General features: G+C 40.1%; 1 protein-coding gene across 3 annotated transcripts in view; it reads right to left on the bottom strand.

Moving 5' to 3' along the window:
* Positions 1–21,135, bottom strand: part of SUCLG2 (succinate-CoA ligase GDP-forming subunit beta) — a 274,984-nt gene that overhangs the window by 13,780 nt on the left and 240,069 nt on the right. For all 3 annotated transcript variants that reach the window (XM_080830084.1, XM_080830085.1, XM_080830086.1), the window contains one exon: positions 7,600–7,720. In XM_080830084.1, coding sequence (XP_080686210.1) covers positions 7,600–7,720 — 121 coding nt within the window. The remainder of the gene's footprint in view (positions 1–7,599; positions 7,721–21,135) is intronic.

The following is a 21,135-nucleotide window of genomic DNA, read 5'->3' as shown; positions in this document are numbered from 1 at the left end:
AAGTTTCTGACTGAGAGACATTTATGTTCTCAACAACTATAAAGAGAGTTAAGGGCACATTTAGAGAGATTGACAAGGATAAGGGAAGGACCCACAAGGGACTCTTGTTTTGAAAGATTATTTGTCAAAAGAGAAGCAAAATGTTTATGTTGCTGAAACAAACCATTTGGTACTGTATGGAAGAACCAAACTGGAAAGACTTGGCTAAGAGAAAAAGAATCCAATCTACCCATCATCTAGGCTCATTATTGTTTATGGCTTAACTTGGAATCATAAGGAACACCTGAGAGAAAAGCAAATTTCTCTTCAGACTTGAGATACAGAAGTCTGCTGCAGGGGCCCCTGGGTGGCTCGGTCGGTAAAGCGTCCACCTTTGGCTCAGGTCATGATCCCAGGGTCCTGGGACTGAGTCCCACATTGGGCTCCCCGCTCAGTGGGGAGTCCACTTCTCCCTCTCCCATTGCCTGCACCTCTGCCTGCTTGTGCACTCTCTCTCTGTCAAATAAATGAACAGAATCAAGAAGAAGAAGAATAAGAAAAAGGAAGAAGAAGGGAGGAGAGGAGGGAGGGGGGAGGGGGAGGGGGAAAGGGAGGGGGGAGGGGAAGGGGGAGGAGGGGGGAAGAAGAAGAAGAAGAAGAAGAGGAAGAAGAACAACAACATGAAGAAGAAGAAGAAGAAGAAGAAGAAGAAGAAGAAGAAGAAGAAGAAGAAGAAGAAGAAGAAGAGGAGGAAGAAGAACAACAACATGAAGAAGAAGAAGAAGAAGAAGAAAAAGAAGAAAAACAAGAACAAGAAGAAGAAGAACAAGAAGAGGAAGAAGAAGAACAAGAAGAGGAAGAAGAACAAGAAGAAGAAGAAGAAGAAGAGGAAGAAGAAGAAGAACAACAACAACAAGAACAAGAACAAGAACAAGAAAAAGAAGAAAAAGAAGAACAAGAACAAGAACAAGAAGATGACGACGACAATGACGACGGGGCGCCTGGGTGGCTCAGTGGGTTAAAGCCTCTGCCTTCGGCTCAGGTCATGATCTCAGGGTCCTGGGATCGAGCCCCGCATTGGGCTCTCTGCTCAGCAGGGAACATGCTTCCTCCTCTCTCTCTGCCTGCCTCTCTGCCTACTTGTGATCTCTGTCTGTCAAATAAATAAATAAAATCTTAAAAAAAGAAAAAAGAAGAAGACGATGACGTTTGCTGCAGACTTAAATGGGACAATAAGGAAAAATGATTTTTTTTTTTTTTTTTTTGGAAAAGTTCTCTAAAGGTATTGGCAGGTCCTGATCTAGAGCAGTAAAACTGCCCATACAAAACCCAAAGCTTTGGCTAAAACACCTCTGCACAGTACACGAAAGTGTTAATAAATGTCTGTAGGTTTTTCAAACATGTCATGGGTTGGGCTACATTAACCATCCAGGTAACTTTTGTCCCAAGTATATTTACAAGTTAAAGAGGGGTAAAAAAAGTCTCAGGTTATTTGTTCTTTATTCATGCCAGAAACAACTGTGTACAAAAACTAAACTCCCCCCCTACCCCGCCAAATGCAATTGCTCGATTTACCTAGGAGTCTTTTATATACAAGTAATTCTGTGCCTCAGCTGGTGAGTTCTGTTGTGATAAGGCAAGTAAATACATGTAATTTTAAAACTACCATTTTCAAAGAGGAGAGTAAGCCTTTCCTTACCCACTGGTAAAACAAGTTGTACTTATACAGCTGAGAACAAAGATTTGTCCGCAAAATCCCACTAAATCAAGTCTCATTTGATTAATTAAAACTTCTTTCATCAAAACATTTCTAATACACTGTGTGTAGCAACAGAGTCTCGAAAATACGGGTCACAGATTAATGAGAATTATGGCAAGGATCTTGGATCTTCCAAATGGCCATTTTGCAAGCAAGAGAAACTAGCTTCTTTATTTATAGGAAGTAGATGCTACTAACAAAACCTGTTATTGGTTTCTGAAATGCCTATTATCTTGGTCATTAAAAATCTGTCATTTGTTTAGACTATATAGCCATGTGTCAGAGTGTCTGAAACTTAGCAAGTTAACAAATGTTAGCAATAACACTTATTTATTATTGTAATTCAGACCCCATGTAGAATTTGTCTGCCACACTTAGTTTTTATGTGTCACTGAGCTTTATCACGGAGGCTGGGATGATGGGCACCTTTTCCCATCTCCCTTTCACTAGCTGGATGACGGTACACATTCTGGGGATGTGAACCAATTTTAATATGAATATGAATAAATATAATTGAAAAATTCATCAGTTAAAACAGAAAATATCAGTGTTAAATCAGGTTAAATAGCAACTACCTCTCGAATTGTCCAGAATGTTCCTGACTCTTCACAGACGATGACGAGTTGTTTGTCAGAAAAAAGGATCCATGTCATGCACTAAGGTTGGGTAAAGTGTAGCTGAATGCACAGACATTTGTGGGAGGAGAATCTGTGTTCTAACCCAGAGAAAGCTAATGAAAAACCTATATGGAGTACAGAGAAATTCCTCCAAGGGTCCCGGCAGTTAGCAACTGTTCCCCACTGGAAGCGCTGAGAACAAGACTTCCCGTGACAGGACATTTTTGGTTTGGGTTGGTTTCTCCTTTTAACTAAGCTGTAAGGCAAGAGAACAATTTCTAAGACAGCAAGATCTGAGTGTGGTTTACTGAGGGACTTCAAAATGGGTTGACCTATCCATTTTTCTATCACGCTTCTCCTTGGATCACTCCCCAAATTCCTCCCTCTGTACCTCCACATGTGTCCCATCTGACGTTGCAGGCTTATCTCAACTAATGATGACTATACCACAATGTAATACTTTCCCATTCTCTCTAATGAGTTCCCACTTCTGACTTGCCGCAGTCCATCAACCGTGCCATCCTTCATTCTCCTGGTCATTAGATTTAAAACCCAATGCCCCTCTTTTTTCCTCTCATTTCCTTTCCTATCTCTGCTGTTGTCTATTCAACTTTTACTTCTACATGGCAAACCTGTCTGGGTTTTTAGTTTCCAGCTAATGTTGTAGACTTTGACTACAGACATGATTTCAACTTTGTTTTTGTTTTTAGATTTTATTTATTTACTTGACAGGCAGAGATCATAAGCAGGCAGAGAGGCAGGCAAAGAGAGAGAGAGGAGGAAGCAGGCTCCCTGCTGAGCAGAGAGCCCGATGCGGGGCTCGATCCCAGGATCCTGGGATCATGACCCGAGCCAAAGGCAGAGGCTTTAACCCACGGAGCCACCCAGGTGCCCCTGTTTTTTAATTTTTTTTTTTCAGTGTTCCAAAATACATTGTTTATGCACCACACCCAGTGCTCCATGCAATATGTGCCCTCCATAATACCCACCACCAGGCTCACCAACCCCCTAACCCTCTCCCCTCCCAAACCCTCAGTTAGTTTAAGCCATACTATGTTGTTGCAAAGCTATTACTCTCTCCAGCACAGCCCTCTGATCTACCCAGGTCCTAGGTTTCAGGTTGTACCACTATTATGGTCCCAGTACCAACTGTCAAGTATGGAACAGATCTCATGCCTTGCTTCTGATTCTTTACCAAATTCCCTCCCCTTTCCTTTCCAATGATTTAAATCTTACTCATTTCCATGCTCATCTTGGAATCTCTCCTTTTATAATATCTCTTTGCTAACTCACTTCTCTAAATGTACTATAATTATAGTAGTCAATGTTGAATAAGCTTAAAAAGGAGACTATGCCAAAGAAAGTGGGCTGAGCTACACAGGCACTCAGCTTAAGGGACACATTTTACAGAAGTCCCCACTCCCTTAACATAAAGAGCACTGGCTTGGTTTTTATTTAGTTTCCTTTACAGGGCCATCAAGGGTAATATCGTCATGTATTTTCTTCATTTCGTTATTTCTGATTAGTGTCAAGAGCAGAATTAAAGCAGAATTCTTTGCTTTTCTCTTGTACCAACACAACATGGGGACAGGTCTGATTTGGTGTGGGCTGTTGGTTTCCCAGAAATCACATATGGAGATTAGTGACCTTGATACAAACCATGTTGAGTGTGAGACACATTTTTCACACAAGAGGAAGAAATGAACACCAGTAGGACTCCAGAAATGTTGAAAGCTCTCCCGCTTTTGGTATCTTGATAAAAGGCCCTAGATGTTTCTTACGGGAGAGGGGTCATTCCAAGGAAGGAGAGGAGGGTCAACGAGGTCACCAAGGATATTTTTAGTCTACATAAATTTGGGGGGACAGTATTCTTTTTGAGTTCATCTCAAATCATCACATTCAATTCTCCATGGTACACTGCATGGTGGACAACGCAAGGTATCGATATTTGCAGACTCCACAGGCCATGCTGGTGGCTCTCTGGGATGCCCCGATGGCTACCACTACTAAGGTAGAAGCAGTCTATTAGGGCCAACACCCGTTAACATTTTGTATTTATTATCTTGTATTGTTCATTTTTTTTCTTTTTGTTGCATTTCCCCATTTATCTAATAACTAACATGGCTGTTTCTATTTCTATACAACCTAGTTAATATCTAAAGCTCAGTGACCCAAACATAGTATTTATTATGTTAATTAATGAATTAAAAAAACCACAAGCATCTATTTTGGAAGTGCACTAACTTAAAAGATACAAATCTGATTGTCTAACAAACTGAAAAACTGTAAAGCTTCTTCCTAGTAGCTCAGATAGACCTCTGAGGCAGGCAACAGAGATTATTAGAGGAAAAAAATACCAGATGTGGTATTTTGCTTAGTTCGGCATGTGTATTATCCAGAAACACAAAATACAAAATAGGAGAGGGGTCATTTAATACTTCTGGAACACTAAGTGCAGTGTGAAAATAAGAGAAATGCTCCTTGTTAAGAAAAAAATAGTGAAGTAGAAAAGTAAAGTGGGGTAACTTTCTTTCCTGAATGTACTCACAACAAATTATTATAGGCCTCTGCTGAACCATTCAAGCATACAAGAAAGAAGGAGACCACCAAAGTATACACTCATTTCTAAGCAACAGACACGAGTCTAAGCGGCTTAAAGAGACTTGCTCCCCTTGAAGAACACAATCAGCGCTGACTTTTAGAACCTGAGGGTTACTGGTCACTTGGACCCTGAAAACACTGTGACATCCACATTTTAATCATTATTATAGATACTCTGATGAAGCCACTAACTTCTTGATCAGTTTTTTTCAATGCAGCTTTGCCAGTAACTTTCCTTTTATTGAAATTATTTTTATAGGGATCAATTATGTCACATTTACATTTTTAAGGAGGTTTAATTCATTCATATGTTTTAATGTCCACATTAAACTTTGCCAACAGGTGCTCCAGCTACTTCCATTTCCTTTGTGACCATATTTCTTTCAAGTCCATATGGTGCAGACCTACATTTGTGAGGCAGCGAGTCTCAGGGAGAAAAGGAGAATGGCAGAGAGTGAGAGAAAAAAGAAACAGAAAGAGGCAAACAGAAAACAAAACAAAAAAAAACCAAACAGGCTATAGCTGCTCTGGAACCTTGACCTCAAAGGACAGGGATACAAAGAGCAGGGTCAAAATGTCCCTGGACTTGATCTTGAGGGGAAGAAGGTCTCTAGGGAATTATGGCACCAATTCAGAGGTTGGGGAAGAGCCTCTGTATTGTCCCAAGAACAGCACTGCCGAATTCTCCTGGGGCTGCTTGATCACTGTAACCTGAACTTGCTGAGCAGGTGGACGGCCTTTTGCACAGGTTCTCACACTGGAGGGCCTGTTTTTGCTTCTCTGCTACAGCGGTTTTCAAAGCGTGGTCCACGCTTTGCGTCCCTGACGCAAAAACTATTTTTATGATAATAACAACAACACTCTGTCGGCACTTGCACTGATGAAGGGAAAACAAGGGCAGGTAAAATGACTGGCATGTTACCATGGACTCAAAGGCGTGGCACCGAGCTGTAGGAATGGCCACTGTATCATCACCACCACGCACTTGCAATAAGAAGTTGCCACTTGCAGGTAAGAATGTCCTTGATGGACAGTAAAGGAATATTAATTTTGTTAAATCTCACCTGAGCATACTCTGAGTGACTGCGGGGCACGTACACATAAAACAAGTCTGCTGTATCCTGAACTATGATGGCTGTTCTAAAAAATGCATTTGTCCAACTGTCTGAGTAGCAAGCTACACCACCCACTTCTCTATGGAACATTATATTTTCTTGGAAGAATGACAGACACACTATGGTTATCCTGACTTAGGAATGTGGTACCCATTTTCTCCAAAATGAGTGAAGCCAGGCTGTCACTTCGAGGAAAACAGCTGACCGATGTGCGGCTGATGATAAAATTTATACTTTATTTAAAGTAAAAATCAGATTTCTGGAAAAGTTGCATCTACCACCTTGACAGCATCCCAATATTTAGACGTTTTGCTGATGAGAATGGTGTGATAGGAACAAATGTGAACTTCTTGATATTGTGTGTTGAAATGTGCCAACCTTTGGATGATCCACATAATTCTGTTATTTTCCATTCGCATGGTACTGCAAACCATACATGCAGAAGATCCGCTTAATGTGTAGGACAGATCAATAGATTTTATTTATTTATTTATCTGTCAGAGAGAAAGTGAGAACACAAGCAGATTCCCTGCTGAGCAGGGAACCCTGACTCGGGGCTTGATCCCAAAACTCTGGGATCCTGACCTGAGTCAGAGGCTGACTCCTAACCGACTGAGCCACCCAGGCGCCCCAGATCAATGGATTTTAGTATAAGAATTTGAAAAATCCTCTGAAATAGTTTCAGATTTCATATAATACTAATCTTTAAAAAGAAACTACTACTTACTAACTTTGGTGTAGTACCAATGAAGAAAGAAAACTCACAATTACATGAAATGGTTATTAAAAACCCCTCCCTTTTTCAAATGACCTCTGTAAGGCCATATTTTCCTCACATACTTCAGCCAAAACGACATATTGCAACAGATATAATGCAGAAGCAAATATTAAGCTAGATAGTAAATAAAGGGATTTGCAAAAATGTAAAACAGTGATGCTATTCTTGCTAAAATTTTTATGATAGTTATTTTTCATAAAATATACAGCATAATATATTTATATATAAAGTATACAATATAAAATTATTGTTGAAAAAGTATTTTAAAAATTCCAAGTAGTTATACTCGTTAGCAAATTAATTTATTACTTCTATAATTTAATTAATTATGTAATCAATTAATACCAACAGTTGTAACCCAAAATTAATCTTAGCCCTTTAGGGTCCTCAATTTTAACAAGTAAAGGAGCCCTAAGACCAAAACGTTCGACAGCCATTGCTCTCCCATGATGAATAAATCTTGGGGTAGCATTTCTCAGAGTGTTTCAAAGCACTAATTTTATGAAGTGATTCATAATAAAGGGACTCCACCCTGGAATGAGTGTGGAAAATATGGAGAATCATAACCTATGCCATTCTTGGAGAGAGGCCATCCTTACTAGCTTGTTAGAGACTCAGAGAAGTGTTTCTGTAGAGCATCTCTTTCACCTTACTTAACCCAGTGATTCTTTATGTTGTCTTAGGAAGTCTGTACCTGCAAAACCCACTGGCACCTGATCTTGGGCGCTGTGGAAGTCTACCATGACTCACCTTCCAGCCGGACCACCAGGGGCACCTTGAGTTCCAGCTCCCGGCAGGCTTTGGTGATCCCATTGGCAATGATGGCACAGTTGACGATTCCACCAAAAATATTGACAAGGATGGCTTCCACCTGAAGTCAAAAATAGGAAGGTGCCCATTAAAATGCTGTTGGCTGACATTCTCAAAATTAACCGCCTGAGCAACAGAGCCAATTAGAATAAAACTTGTTGTTGTTGTTGTTGTTGTTGTTTTTAACCACAGAATATAAAATGTAGTACAAAAGGCCCAAAAAAGGTTAAAAAAGTTAAAACTTAGTACTGAATGAGTAAATAGCAATATATATCATGACCATATTAACTCATATTCTCCCATCACTCAATTCTCTGAATTCAACATGGAATCAATTAACACTCATTTATTACATAGTCTGTTCTGCTTTTTCTTATATTGTTGTCTAAAACTGTTCCTTTATGAGTAGTGTCATTTAAAATTTTATGAACTTATTTCTTTCCCTCCCCCATGCTTTATTAAATTTTTATCTGTCATCGTGCCTTAGGGAATATTTCAAAAGTAGGAAGTTAGTGATTATTTGCTATTTTGTTTTAGTAGGTAAAGATTCAAGCTTTTCCATGCTTCCTTAATACCTCTTTGATATGCAAGAGGTATATTCTCAAAAATCAGAAATAGTTTAATTATCTTAGACAAAAACATTTTGATTAAAAAAAAAATGAGCCCCAAAAGAATGAGATATAAGCTCATACCACAAGTAAGGATCTGAAAAATGTTAAGCCAGTGACTGGAATTTTTCAGAAATGTAAATTTAATCCCATCGTGTTAACCTGTTTGTACGTATTTCATATTCAAAGTCATGTGGACTAAAAAAAAAAAAAAAAGATTCATCCTGACTTGATAAATAGGCATAAGAAAATCCTGTATAATTAACATGAAGAATAAGATAATGAAGAGAATTCATTACCTAGATTAATTGATAACACCCACAGAAAATGGCTATTCATCAAGCTGGAGGCATCAAAATTCCAACGATGGCATCACAATTAAATTAGGGTACACTAAAGCATATATGTGTGTGCAGCACGCCAGTTTAAATCCTGTTTCTTCAATATGCTAAATTAACTACACAAACAGGAGAGATATGACGAGGTACACCTCAGTGGTTCAGCTGGTTCAGCATCCGATATTTGGTTGTCTCAGTTCAGGTTATGACCTCAGGGTCGTGAGATTGAGCCCTGCATAGGGCTTCACGCTCCATGGGGACTCTGGAGATTCTCTCCCTTTGTTCCTTCCCCCACTCTCTCTCACAATTAAATAAATCTTAAAAAAAAAATGCAAGAAAAGAATGCCTTCCATGTGTTCTGTGTTTAACTGTTTCCGAAAGTACCCGACGTGAACACTTATTTTAAAAATGATTCTTGGTTGGGGCGCCTGGGTGGCTCAGTGGGTTAAAGCCTCTGCCTTCGGCTCAGGTCGTGATCCCAGGGTCCTGGGATCGAGCCCCACATCGGGCTCTCTGCTCAGCAGGGAGCCTGCTTCCCTTCCTCCCTCTCTCTGCCTGCCTCTCTGCCTACTTGTGATCTCTGCCTGTCAAATAAATAAAATCTAAAAAAAAAAAAAATCATAAAAATGATTCTTGGCTGAACCTTATTCAGTAAGTCCAGTGGAGGTTAGCCGTCTGTAGCTGGTAAACTCCAAGGTCACACAGCAAACATGTTGCAGTGGTGAGGCTCAAAGTCAGCCATTCATGCCAGGTACTAACACTGGAATCCTGGGCAAGCTTCACACCCCCTCTCCTGAACATGGCTTCCTTATCTAAAAGGCGGGAGTAACAATACCTAGTCTACAAGGTTGTTGAAAGGCTTAAATGAGATAATACACACGAAATGCTTAGTACATGCCGCCTGTAAAGAAATTAACGGATATTTATTCATACGTTTATTTCAACGAGCAACAAGAGTGGACAAGTTACCTAGACAACAGGTAAGAAATAAGAAAACCCCTCTCCGGGGCGCCTGGGTGGCTCAGTGGGTTAAGCCTCTGCCTTCGGCTCAGGTCATGATCTCAGGGTCCTGGGATCGAGCCCCGCATCGGGCTCTCTGCTCAGCGGGGAGCCTGCTTCTCCCTTTCTCTCTGCCTGCTGCTCTGCCTACTTGTGATTCTATCTCTCTCTCTGTCAAATAAAAAAAAAAAAAAAAAAAAAAGAAAACCCCTCTCAGTACTCTACAGCTGTGTTGAATTAGAACAGAACGGAGGCACGCGCTGAGCGAAACTCAATAAAAGGTAACTTCTTAAGAATAAATTAAATGAGCGATATTTTCAAACCAATTAGAGATCGGGGCCACTCCCCAAACAGAAACCTCCCATTACCATTCACAGCAGGCTGACTGGTAAGCAGAAGCTTGCTTTCTAATGACAGCTATTAAATGCTGTTAGCAGTGAGGCTTGGTGCAGCAGTAGTTTCCAAATCGCTGTGGGATGGAGAGGCAATTGCCAAAACAATGGAATAAAAAACACTCAAAGGCAATAATGACTCCACGGGGTCCCAGAGAGAAACTCAGGGACTGCTGAGGCTCACTCAGGTTTGTGCACGAGGACCAGGCTTTTCCAGTGAGGTGCACATGGCCACCTGGACTGGTCTGCCATGTTTCAACCTGTACCTTCTTTAAGGATGAATTCAGAGGTCAACCTGCATCCCCATCCCCAGTGTGCAACTCCCTTGTGAGGATCACCTTTGTGCTCCTCCATGGCAGGACCTTGTGGTTTGTCCAGGGACAGCTCGCACAATCCACGACACAGCACACTCATCTACTAAACAGCGGTTTCAAGAGTGAATGAATGAAATTAATTTCAGCAGTTGCTTAATGATCATTCTCCTTGTACTGGGTACAGAGTGAAGGGCTTGGGATATGGAGATGAATAAGATACCACCACTGTCCTCAAAGAATTCAAAGACTAGTTTGAGAGCCAGACCAGTAAACTGGTGATTACAATCCAAGATCTGCAGATGCCTCACAGAAGGAAGACCAGGGTGGGGTCAGCGATCCAGACTGCTACCATCAGAGAGGTGATGTTCTGATCAACAAAGAAAGGGAAAGAACAGGAAATCAGGTAGCAGAGAGCAGCCAGGATGAAGGCCCAGAGTGGTTACCCAACTTAGTTTGCTCGGGACTACAGGCTAAATAGGAAAGTAGCCCAAGATTGTACAGGTTACAGACTTGCAGCTGCTAGAGGCCAGGGATGAGAACTTGGCTCTTTTTGCTTAGTCCTTCCCTTTTCAGAGCTGGGTGAAGGCAGGTGTTGAAAGTAACCGCCTTTGGAGGGGGCTAGAGAGGCGGTCACAGGAGAGGCAGGGAGGGACAGAGGGAAAGAAGGAGCACTTGAGCAAATATGAGCTAAGAGATACAGTCCATGTGAGAGCGCAAGAGAGGGAGGGAGGAAGGGAGAGAGGGAGGGGAGGAGAGAGAAATAGAGAGCGAGGGAGAGGCTGAGAATGCAAAAGGGAGAGAGAGGGAAAGCAGTGTGGAAGAAAGAAGGAGAGAGTTTAACCAATACTAACAACGCAGTTAGGACTTCCAAGAGAATAGCAAGACAGCAGTACTCACAGGCTGCTTAGCTCAGGAGAAGGGGATTGTTTAGAACACCTTCTGCGCCTCAGAGCACGGAGAGAAAAATCACCACCTGGGGTGGAGGGAAGACCCCACTCCACCCGAGATGATGCCATTCTCTTCCACTATAAAGCAATTTGCTGCAGTCATGCACTTTAGCGGAAATCTGATTTAAGGTTTCACTCTGGGCCAATTTCTATAATTAACGACTGTAATCTACAATCTCAAACTGAGAATGAAATTAAGACGGTTTGAAAATGAAAGCCTCGTGACATCATTATTATTATTTAGCATTTATAAACCATGTCCAATTTTCGATGTGTGCCTCACGTGTCCGTTCGTTATTATAATCACTAACTGCTGTTCCATGACAATACCAACAGCAACTTCGAGTAGTCTTTTTGTTTTGTTTTGTTTTCCTGGCAAAGAGAACATTGGGGAAAACAAAAAAAAAAGTCAGTGGTTAGGTCTATTTAGGTACCAAGAGACTTTCCCGGAAGATTCCTAAGTGCTTTTACGAACAGGCTTTTCCGAATTCTCAGGTGAGAATTACAAGGGTTGCTATTTACAGTTTCAGAAAAGTTAAAGATCTGCAGTAAGGCAGATCCAGGGCCAGAAACACCGCCCAGGTCCCCAGCCCCCAGACGGCGACTCCCACGGCAAGGTCTGCGGCAGCGGTTGGCAGCTGTGCAAGTGATCCGACAAGCCAAATGCAGGTTTTTCAAATGTCTTTCTCTCTGTGTTTGGCTTTGCAAAATATACTCTGGTTGCAGATTTTAGTCCACAATTAAAAGTAAAGAATGAACTTCAAAAGAAGAAAAGCTATCGCCTTTGATATTTATCAAGCTCTTTTTGACCCTGAATAAACAAACCAGCCAACAGAATCACTACTAAAACCCTTTTTGGCAACATCATCTTCTTGAGTATTTGATGTACATTAGGAACCCCAGACAGATTACAGTCACACAGACACAATATTTTTGGATAATTTTAGATAAGTTCTATGACCAAACTCTCCTTTAGGATTTGGCCTCAAAGGCAGATAATGGTAAAGGATAACACATAGCCTATGTGTGTACGGTAAGAGCAGGAGTTTCACGGGAATTGGGAGTTCTCTGCACCTATTTATAAAATGCTGTTTGAATGTGTACTTTGAGGGCAAAGTGTCCATAAGAAATCAAGAGTAGTAACAGTTACAAACAACAATAGCTAATGGTTACCAGGCATTTAGCAGATGGTAGCAGGATTCTAATTATTCTACATGTATTAATGTGTTTAACAAATGAGTAGTGTATGAGGTAGGCATGATTGTTTTTCCCACTTTACAGATAAGGACCCTGAAGGTTCTGAAGACCTGGAGAATCACTGGGGCTACTGCCTCATCTACGGTCAGATGTCTTTCAGAGCCCGCAAACTGAGCGACGACCTACAATATGCACCGTGCACGCTAACTGTTTTCCCCATTCATCGTCACAGCTGACTCCGCTGCCAGCATGGGAGGTGGGGACTGCCTACCCCATTCACAGATGAGGAAAGGCAAGTTCAGAGAGACACAGACAACCATGTACCAATGATGCAGCCAGCATATCATTAGGATCAAAAATTCAGTTTTCTTCTTTTTTTTTTTTTTTAAGATTTTATCTATTTGACAGAGAGAGACAGAGTGCGTGCACAAGTGGGGGAGCGGCAGACAGAGGGAGAAGCAGACTCCCTGCCGAGCAGAGAGCCCGATGCGGGACTGGACCCCAGGACCCTGGGATCATGACCTGAGCCGAAGGCAGACTAGCTTAGCGGACTGAGCCACCCAGGCATCCTATCCTGAACTTTTAATGAAATGCAAATATTGCCAGATTGCTCAATGAAAAGTGAGTCATTTGTTCAAAATAAATTTGAGGGCCTACTCTTTGCTGGGCACTCTTCTAACTATTGAGTGTAGCCAGTAGCTAAGATGACAAAACATATTTGAAGAAAAAAGAGATAAAAATGTTCTATATTTATATCTAAAATTGCAAACTATAATAACAGTTATCAGGGGGAGGGAAATGGAAGGTACTCTGCGATCACAGGACAGCACCCATGTTACACGGAGTAGTCAGGGAGGGCCTCTCATAGGCAGTGACATTTAACCTTAAATATGAAGGACAGTAAGGAACAGACTATGGAAATTAAGAGAGGAATGAAGAATAAGTACTTCCAGACAAGAGGATATCATAGGCAAAGGTAGAGGGGCAGAAAATAACATGGTGGATTTGAGAAACTGAATAAACCCAGAGTCTCACATACCTGGAGCTTGAGAAGTGGAGTGGTGGGAAATGAGATGGACCACCCTGACTGAGGCCAAATGACACAGAGTCATCACAGAACAGACACCATGAGAAGGAGTTTGAGAAGCCTCTGGTTTCAAGAAGGCACAGCCTTCAGGGATGATGGGAAGGGAATTACCATTCATTCAGCATCCACAGTATATTACATTTAGTTTATAAGATGGGTTTAATGACTTCCATTTTATGAACTAATGGAGGTTCACAGAGTTTAGGGTCTCCTACCTGTTAAGAAGTTACGGTTCAAACCAATGTCCATTTCACCACACCACAATAGGTAGGCAATTTTAGGGGTGCTACTGATAAATACTATACATACAGGGCCTGGCAAACATTCTCTTAAGGCATTGTCAGTAAATATTCTAGGCTTTGTGGACCAGGCTGTGTCCCAACTATCCAACTCTCCCATTGTGGTATGAAAGCTGTCACAGACACTATGTAAATGAATGAGGGTGACTGTGTTGCAACAAAACTTTATTTACAAGAACAAGTGGGCCAGATTTGGCCCATAAGCCATAGTTTGCCATGTCCTGGCATAGACATGATTTGATTCATGGTTAACCTCAAGTTCACTGCAACCACCACTCCATCGCCTTTGCATTATTTGAAATCGCTCCATAGAACTTTTCATGTTTTAAGTTCTCTTCCTTTGCCGCACCATGTTCTTGGCACCACTGTAGTAGTGGCTGATTAAATGAATGTGTCCTCCAACTTTAATATCATTTCTCTGAAATGAAGTCTGTACCTTGCTCAAGTTCATAAGAGTCTTGAATGCCTTTTCTTTATTCTTTTTCTCTCCCTAATGTTGGCTGGAAGCAAATAAAAAAGACTTCTGTAACTGTTATTGTGAATGGTTAAGTACCGTGCTGCATTTAAAACACATTATAGTATATACATTAAGCACAGTCAGTGCAACTACTGGGTTTGGCCTCTGCTTGTTCTAACTCAGCTTGCTAACTTGGTCCCATTACAGTAGGCAATGCTGAGAAAAACCAAGTAAGCATGTTTAGATTAGGAAAGATAAGGACATTTTTTAAAATCACGTTATTTTAATTCTGAATGTTGTTGTTCTTGGTTAAGCATCTGTTTTTCTTAAACTGCTTTTCTCTTTTTTGTTGTTTTTATTTTCCTGCTGAATTCTAATCATGTCTTCTAATCCATTGGCAGCCAACGAAGGAAAATAAATGGTGAAGGAAATTAGATGCAGCTTGGATAATTGATGTTTGTATGCCTGGCTTTAATAAAAATACTCTGCTAAATGAGAGGGGAGACTAAACGGATTCAGTCAATAAGGAAGTGACTCAGGTGAGGAATTCAATCTTGGGTTTTGTTGTAAACTAACAAATAAGCCGACAGCTCAGTTCAACGGGGATGAGCTGCCCTGGCTTGCTTTTCTACTTTTGGTTTGTTCTTAAAATTTGAAATTATTTTCTTTCATATGACTTCATGCACTAGGTTTGCTGGGTTTAAGCGATGACCCTCCAAATTGCTAGGAATGATATGAGAACAAAAGTATTTCTTGAAGAACTCTCCCTCTTACTCTGCCCTCTTAATTTCTTTCATTTCTTAGAAGAATTTCATTCTTCACACAATCCATCCTGAATCATCTCAGAATCAAAAGAAAGTATCTTAAACATCACCCTTCACATCAAACATTTGGGCATTTTTAATTACTCAATTGGATAAAGCCAACCATTTTATCCCAACTCTGTAATTAGTTATTCCAAAACTGGTAACACAGAAATAGCACGTGTGGGTGAACAATATTTGGATGGAGAGCCATGTTTCCATTAGGTGTGACCTCTAAGAACAGCCAGAATGAACGGAGAGAAATGTGTCTAATTTGTTCTTGATCTACTCTCTTCTTCCTGAATTCCCTCTCTAGTTATATCCTGCAATCTTCTCCTCATTAAAATAAGTAAAATGGTAAGGAGGAATAACATGCATTGCATGTTAGTTTTCCTAGGTGTTAGCAATTATGTACTAAACTTCCCCTAGGAAGTGAGCTGAGGCTCACAGAGCTTCAAATAACTTGTTCAAGGGCATGGAGCTGGGAAGCAATGGAGCCATGAATTGGACCAAGCCAGCTTGACTTGAAAGCCCATGATCTTTCTTCTCCCTCTAGCTCTCTCTCTCTCTATAACCAATGACTTCCATGATTAGTCAAAAGCCCTAGCTTTACTTTGCTTCTATTCTAAATTTCAAGGGCACATTTCTGAGTCCTATATTCTGGTGCCCACGTATTTCTTGTTTTCAAATCTCAGTGCCCTATTAAAATGGATCAGAGGTAAGATATGTTTTAGAGTTTTGTGGACCAATAGGGTTTTGGTTCTGCACCACCCCATGTTTCCTGTTTACTGGTAAAAGAGTCCAGAGTCTGTGGTTTGCAGTCCCTACTTAGATGGGATTATAGAGTAATGATGATGGTGTAAGAGTGGATCCTGGCCCTCAAAGCCTCAGTCTGTCCTGAAATAGATGTCTCTGCAAGACCCTTCCCTGCAGACTGATAAGCCTTCCTGCTCATTTCTGCCATGCTGAAATTTATCCCTTTGCCCCTGTTATTATTGTTAGAATACAGAAATATTAAATATTTCTCATGATGATCAGTAAAATCCTAATGGAGAATTACATCATTTGAAACAATTGTTGATACAGATTTTAAGTATTAGGTGATGGAATGGTCATTGGAAGGTACAGTAACTCTGTGGGGCTATTTGGGGTGCTGTGCTGAGAACAAGGTTAGGGCCATGACCCAGTTCAGCGGGAGGGATTTGCCAGTTATACACGATGCCTGCCATGGCAGTGGAGGAAAGAGTCAAATCGGGTGTGTTATATGATTGTCTCCCTAATCTTGGGGTCATATAACACAAATTCTGATAATCAGAACTGAAAGGTTTAGTGTTAACATTGCCATTCCTTTACAAAGAAAATATTAGACAGTAAGGAAACCTAATTCACATCCAGCATAATCATTATAATTTCATTAATTATGTATGTTTAAGTGTATCAAAACCAAAAAAAATGATTATCAACTTTCAGCACTAGATAGGTCTAAGGCACCTTCCATTATGAAAACTGGTAATTTAATTTAATTTTTTATTTGGGGGGGGGAGAGAGGGAGAGGCTCCACACCCAGCACGGAGCCTGATGTGGGGTTCCATCTCACAACCCTGAGATCATGACCTGAGTCAAAATCAAAGTCAGATGCTTAACTGACTGAGCCACCCAGGTGTCCTGGTTATTTTAACAGGTTAAAAAACACAATGAACCCTCACCATAGAAATTATAAAGCCATACTCCCTCCCCAGATGAGCACCTGTTAGAAAGTGAAAGCTTTCCAGTGTATGTCCTGGGATGCTCTAGGCCTATGTAATGTTTTATGAAAAAAGTTCTCTGATCACACAGTATGGATTTTAGCTTATGAGAGCTTTAGCAAACAATCTGTGTTCGAACTTTCAACATCCTATTTTAGTCATTTTCTACAAGAGTCAAAGGGGTGGCAATTTGATCTCCAGTGAGTTCAGGAGGTGGTGTATTGAGTGTCTGAATGGCACAGGGACCTAAAGTCCTTTTCCCCAAAGACACCAGTCATGTCACTATTTGGATCATTTTTATACGTAAGTGTCTGCAAAACTGGAAGGCTTTTGTAATCAAGAACACCAACCATGAATGCCAAGGCCAGTCCAAGGATCCTAATCAATACAAATGGTTCCCTACTTGCTAGTAAACCCTGTGGCTGGGGTTAAGTCAGCTATTAACAGGAAACCAGAAAAGGGAAAAAAAAATTCTAAAGATGGAAATACTGGTTGGCATTATAAGCAGGCACAGGAGACAAGGAGGTAAAAGGACTGGAGAATACAGATATTTGAGGGAACAGCACAGGTGTGTTTTTTATCCTTTGCAGAGACATTTCCCACATCCTTTTGAACTGAGAATCAAACCATTGTTAAGATTACAAAAAGCACTTGGACACCTAGAATGGCAAATGTAAGGTTCTTTTCGAGTGTCATGTGTTCAAAATAGCTCTTGCAAAAACGTGTATGATGTGTAATTTGGCCACAGAGCTATCTGAAACTAAAAGAAAAAAAAAATAAAAACGAGCAAGGAGATTTTGGTCTTAACCAGTTCACCAGGAAGCATCAAAAGGCTTTAAAAAAAAAAAAAAGGCATATAATTCTCACTTAAGAAATCAGCTATCAGAATTGACTATTAACAAATATTTTGGTTACAAAACTGCTTTCCCAGCTTAACAGATAATTGCTTTGAGTATCGCTCATAACGTAATATCTATATATTATTTGTAATAGGAGCTACATTGGTGCAGATTAAGAATATTTATTGGCACATTCTTTCTGAGAAACGTTTTGTCCAATCATTTCAGACTATGTCATCTTGATGAATGTGAATCTGTACACTCCATCATCATTTGTTAGAGAGTTAATATAGAGAATACCCATAAAATTGGCAACTTGGTAGAAGACCCATTTATTAATCTATAAACAGGATGTCTATCTATCTATTGTTACAACATAATAGTCTTCACAGGGTAACTGTTCCAATAAGAAAGGGGAAAAAATGCTTTCATGGATGATTTCTTTGCCTGTATTCATGACTGACATCGATTAAAAAAAATTAGCTAAGCAGACAGAGCCAAAACTTAGGACCACACAGATTCACACTTCATGCCATAGAGAAATGAAGATAAATTTAGTTAATAGCAAAACCCACTGTTTCTGTAAATAACAAGTCTAGTGTAAGATGAAGGTGGCCTATAATGATTCTGTGATGCTTCATACATCTGTTCAGATTAAACTATCTGATTATTTAATTTTCTGGAGAAACAAAGGATTTACAAAAATTTATATCAAAACCACTAATAGATAAATATGTAACTGGGAAAAGTCAAAATGTGAGTTTCCAACTAAGATCTTAGTAAGTTACAAGTTATTTATTATGTACTAAAATTTATAGCAAAATTTTTACATAAAAATTATGTTATCATTTTTGAGTAAAATAAAACACATTTTAAAAACACATACATATGTTTCTTCTCATAACAGATCTTTCCAAAATATTTGTGAAAATCTGTTTACTGCCAAAGATTTTTTCTGTAAGTACTTGCTTCCAGTTTATTTTCTAAATTCCTACCCTTTGTTCATCCCAGTAAAAGGACCTCAACCTCAAATTTCACACCCAGAATCTTAAACACAAAACCATCATTAAAGATAATATAATACAAGTATAGTATGATAATATAATATAATATAATATAATATAATATAATATACTATATTTCTTAGCATCAAAAAGTTTCAATCAAGCAAAACAAAATGAAACAAAACCTCCAAGAAAGTTACCCATTAAAACATCTTTAATTATAAAAATCAACATCCCATTTGATTTAGGGTTCCTCTAAATTGCGTGGGCAGAACTGATGCCTTGTAGTATTTAAGATTAGGAGGAGAGGAATCTATGGAATTCATTTTTCAACTTCTAACAGCATCTGTTATCACTGTCACCAAAAACCATCCTGAGCTATAGACAATATTCTAAAATTACTGATATCACTGCTTGACCTTGCTGTCATCTGTTGTGTGGAAGTCTGATTCATTTATTTAGTGGTTCAGCAAATGTCAGAATACCATGTCTGGAGCAGATTACTCCCCCCAACCTGCTAGGAAGGAAATGTAACAAAACTCTTTTTTCCTCTAAGTGGTCTAAATCACTGGTTGGCCACATCCTCTCCCACCCATGGCTAACCATTTTTTGGACTTCAGTGCAGTTCTCAAGTTGTTAGACTTTCTTTACAAAAGGATTCCCAAATATTCTATCCCTTGAGGCACAGGCTCAACGACCAAAAAGATGTCATTGTGACCTGTGTTACAGATCCCTGTGCCTCTCCTGACCCACCCCACCCTTCTCTACCCTTCTACCTTCCCTAGAGACCACAGGAAGGGGCTCCTTTCTCTGTCTGGCATCTGGGAAGCCTCTGCAGGGGCAGATGGACTTGCAGTCAGCGTGTTCACATTCCTCCACGTCCCTCCCCATGAGGCTGTCTTGAGTGCACGTGTCCTTCCACAAAAGGTCTGTGATCATCTAAAGAACGCCTTCGTTACAGATTTTTTTAGTTTAGTGAAGTGGCCACTGCCTGCTCTCTTCCTTTTGGTTTAGGGAAATAAGCAGTCCCAGACTGCTAGCTCCCAGTTTTTGCACTTTCTCTTATGGTTCCTGTACTCCCTACCCACATCTTCACCATGCATCTCTTTGCAAATAAATTCTCATCCATACACCATGAGTTGAGTGAATCATCATCTCCTAGTGAGATTGGTAACAACATCCTATTTTCACCAGCCCAGCATGAATTTGAGAAAGTCCATTCATCTGAACGTTCTAGAACTGGAAGGTTAATTGTTTGTTTAGTTTTCCTTTCTCTACAACATACCTGTGGTCCTGAGTTAAATAATGAAATAAAAGCAAAAAAAAAAAAAATTGTGGACACTTTCAGCTCAACCCATTTTAATGAGTATTATCAAATATTTCTTTCTCTGGTTCTTTTTGGGAGATGGCTAACACCTAAGAATCTGAAATTATTGCTCATTAACTGTCTAGATCTACACCCAAGGTAAAGGTAGAAAAAAAAGAAAATAAGCCAAATGCTTTATTATCTTGGGTCCTGTCCATTATAAATGACAAATGATAGCTTGTTAGGTGAAAGCGAGCTTCTCAGCACTGAAATGGCTTCATTTGGTTTATTAGGTGCAAACGAAAACTAAGGAAGGACCATCTAGAAGGTGACTTGCAAACCTTATTTTCAGCACGATGAAAGATAGGCTCAGTAAGTCTGAATCCCCATGTGGCCTCCCATTCTGTCTAAAAGAAGAATAAAAGTAACATGAAGACAAACCTGAAAAGATGGTTAATAAGTAAAAATGTGGGTCTGTAGCCCTTAGCAAAAGATGATGTTTAACTTCCACAAAACTACACTGACCTGGTTGTAAGCAGTGACCTCACACTTATCTCAGAAGTCACATTATTCTGCTTTATCAATAAACTGTGTCATTGAGCTGTTAATAGTCAACAATAAAATGTACTCCAAGGGAATACATACAGGGTGGCTTAACAACCAAGAAAAATGTAGGCAAGGAAAGAGAAACTCTTGAACTATGTAGATCTCTATAGCTTTGCTGGGTTGTGAGTATCCCCTGGTAGGGCCCCACACGCACATCTACTACTGGAATCTACATAATTCAGGTAAGTATTTTCTTTCCTGGCATGTTAGAGTTTCCTCTTCTCTTCCCTGAACATGTACCTGCCCTTTATGCCCTGAAACGCTTGGACAAAAATAAAAATCCCTTTGTTTGCAGAAGCCCACCCCTCCCCCCATATCCCTCAGTATGGATTTATTTCATGAATGTGCATTTTCCTATATGCTAAATCTAAGATACTCTTGTATCTATTTAAAGCCTGTTCATGTCCTACCAAAGTAGAAGCTCCTGGGAGTCACAGATACATTTTTGTAAATGCCTTGAAGTGACTGCTTTTTGCCTCTTCTTAAGACCATCCTGAACATCAAGTCCAAGTTTTCACTCTAGAAACCTTAGAAT

This window comes from Martes martes (assembly GCF_963455335.1).
Source record: "Martes martes genome assembly, chromosome: 1".
NCBI lineage: Eukaryota > Metazoa > Chordata > Mammalia > Carnivora > Mustelidae > Martes > Martes martes.
This window is presented reverse-complemented; position numbering and strand designations above follow the sequence as displayed.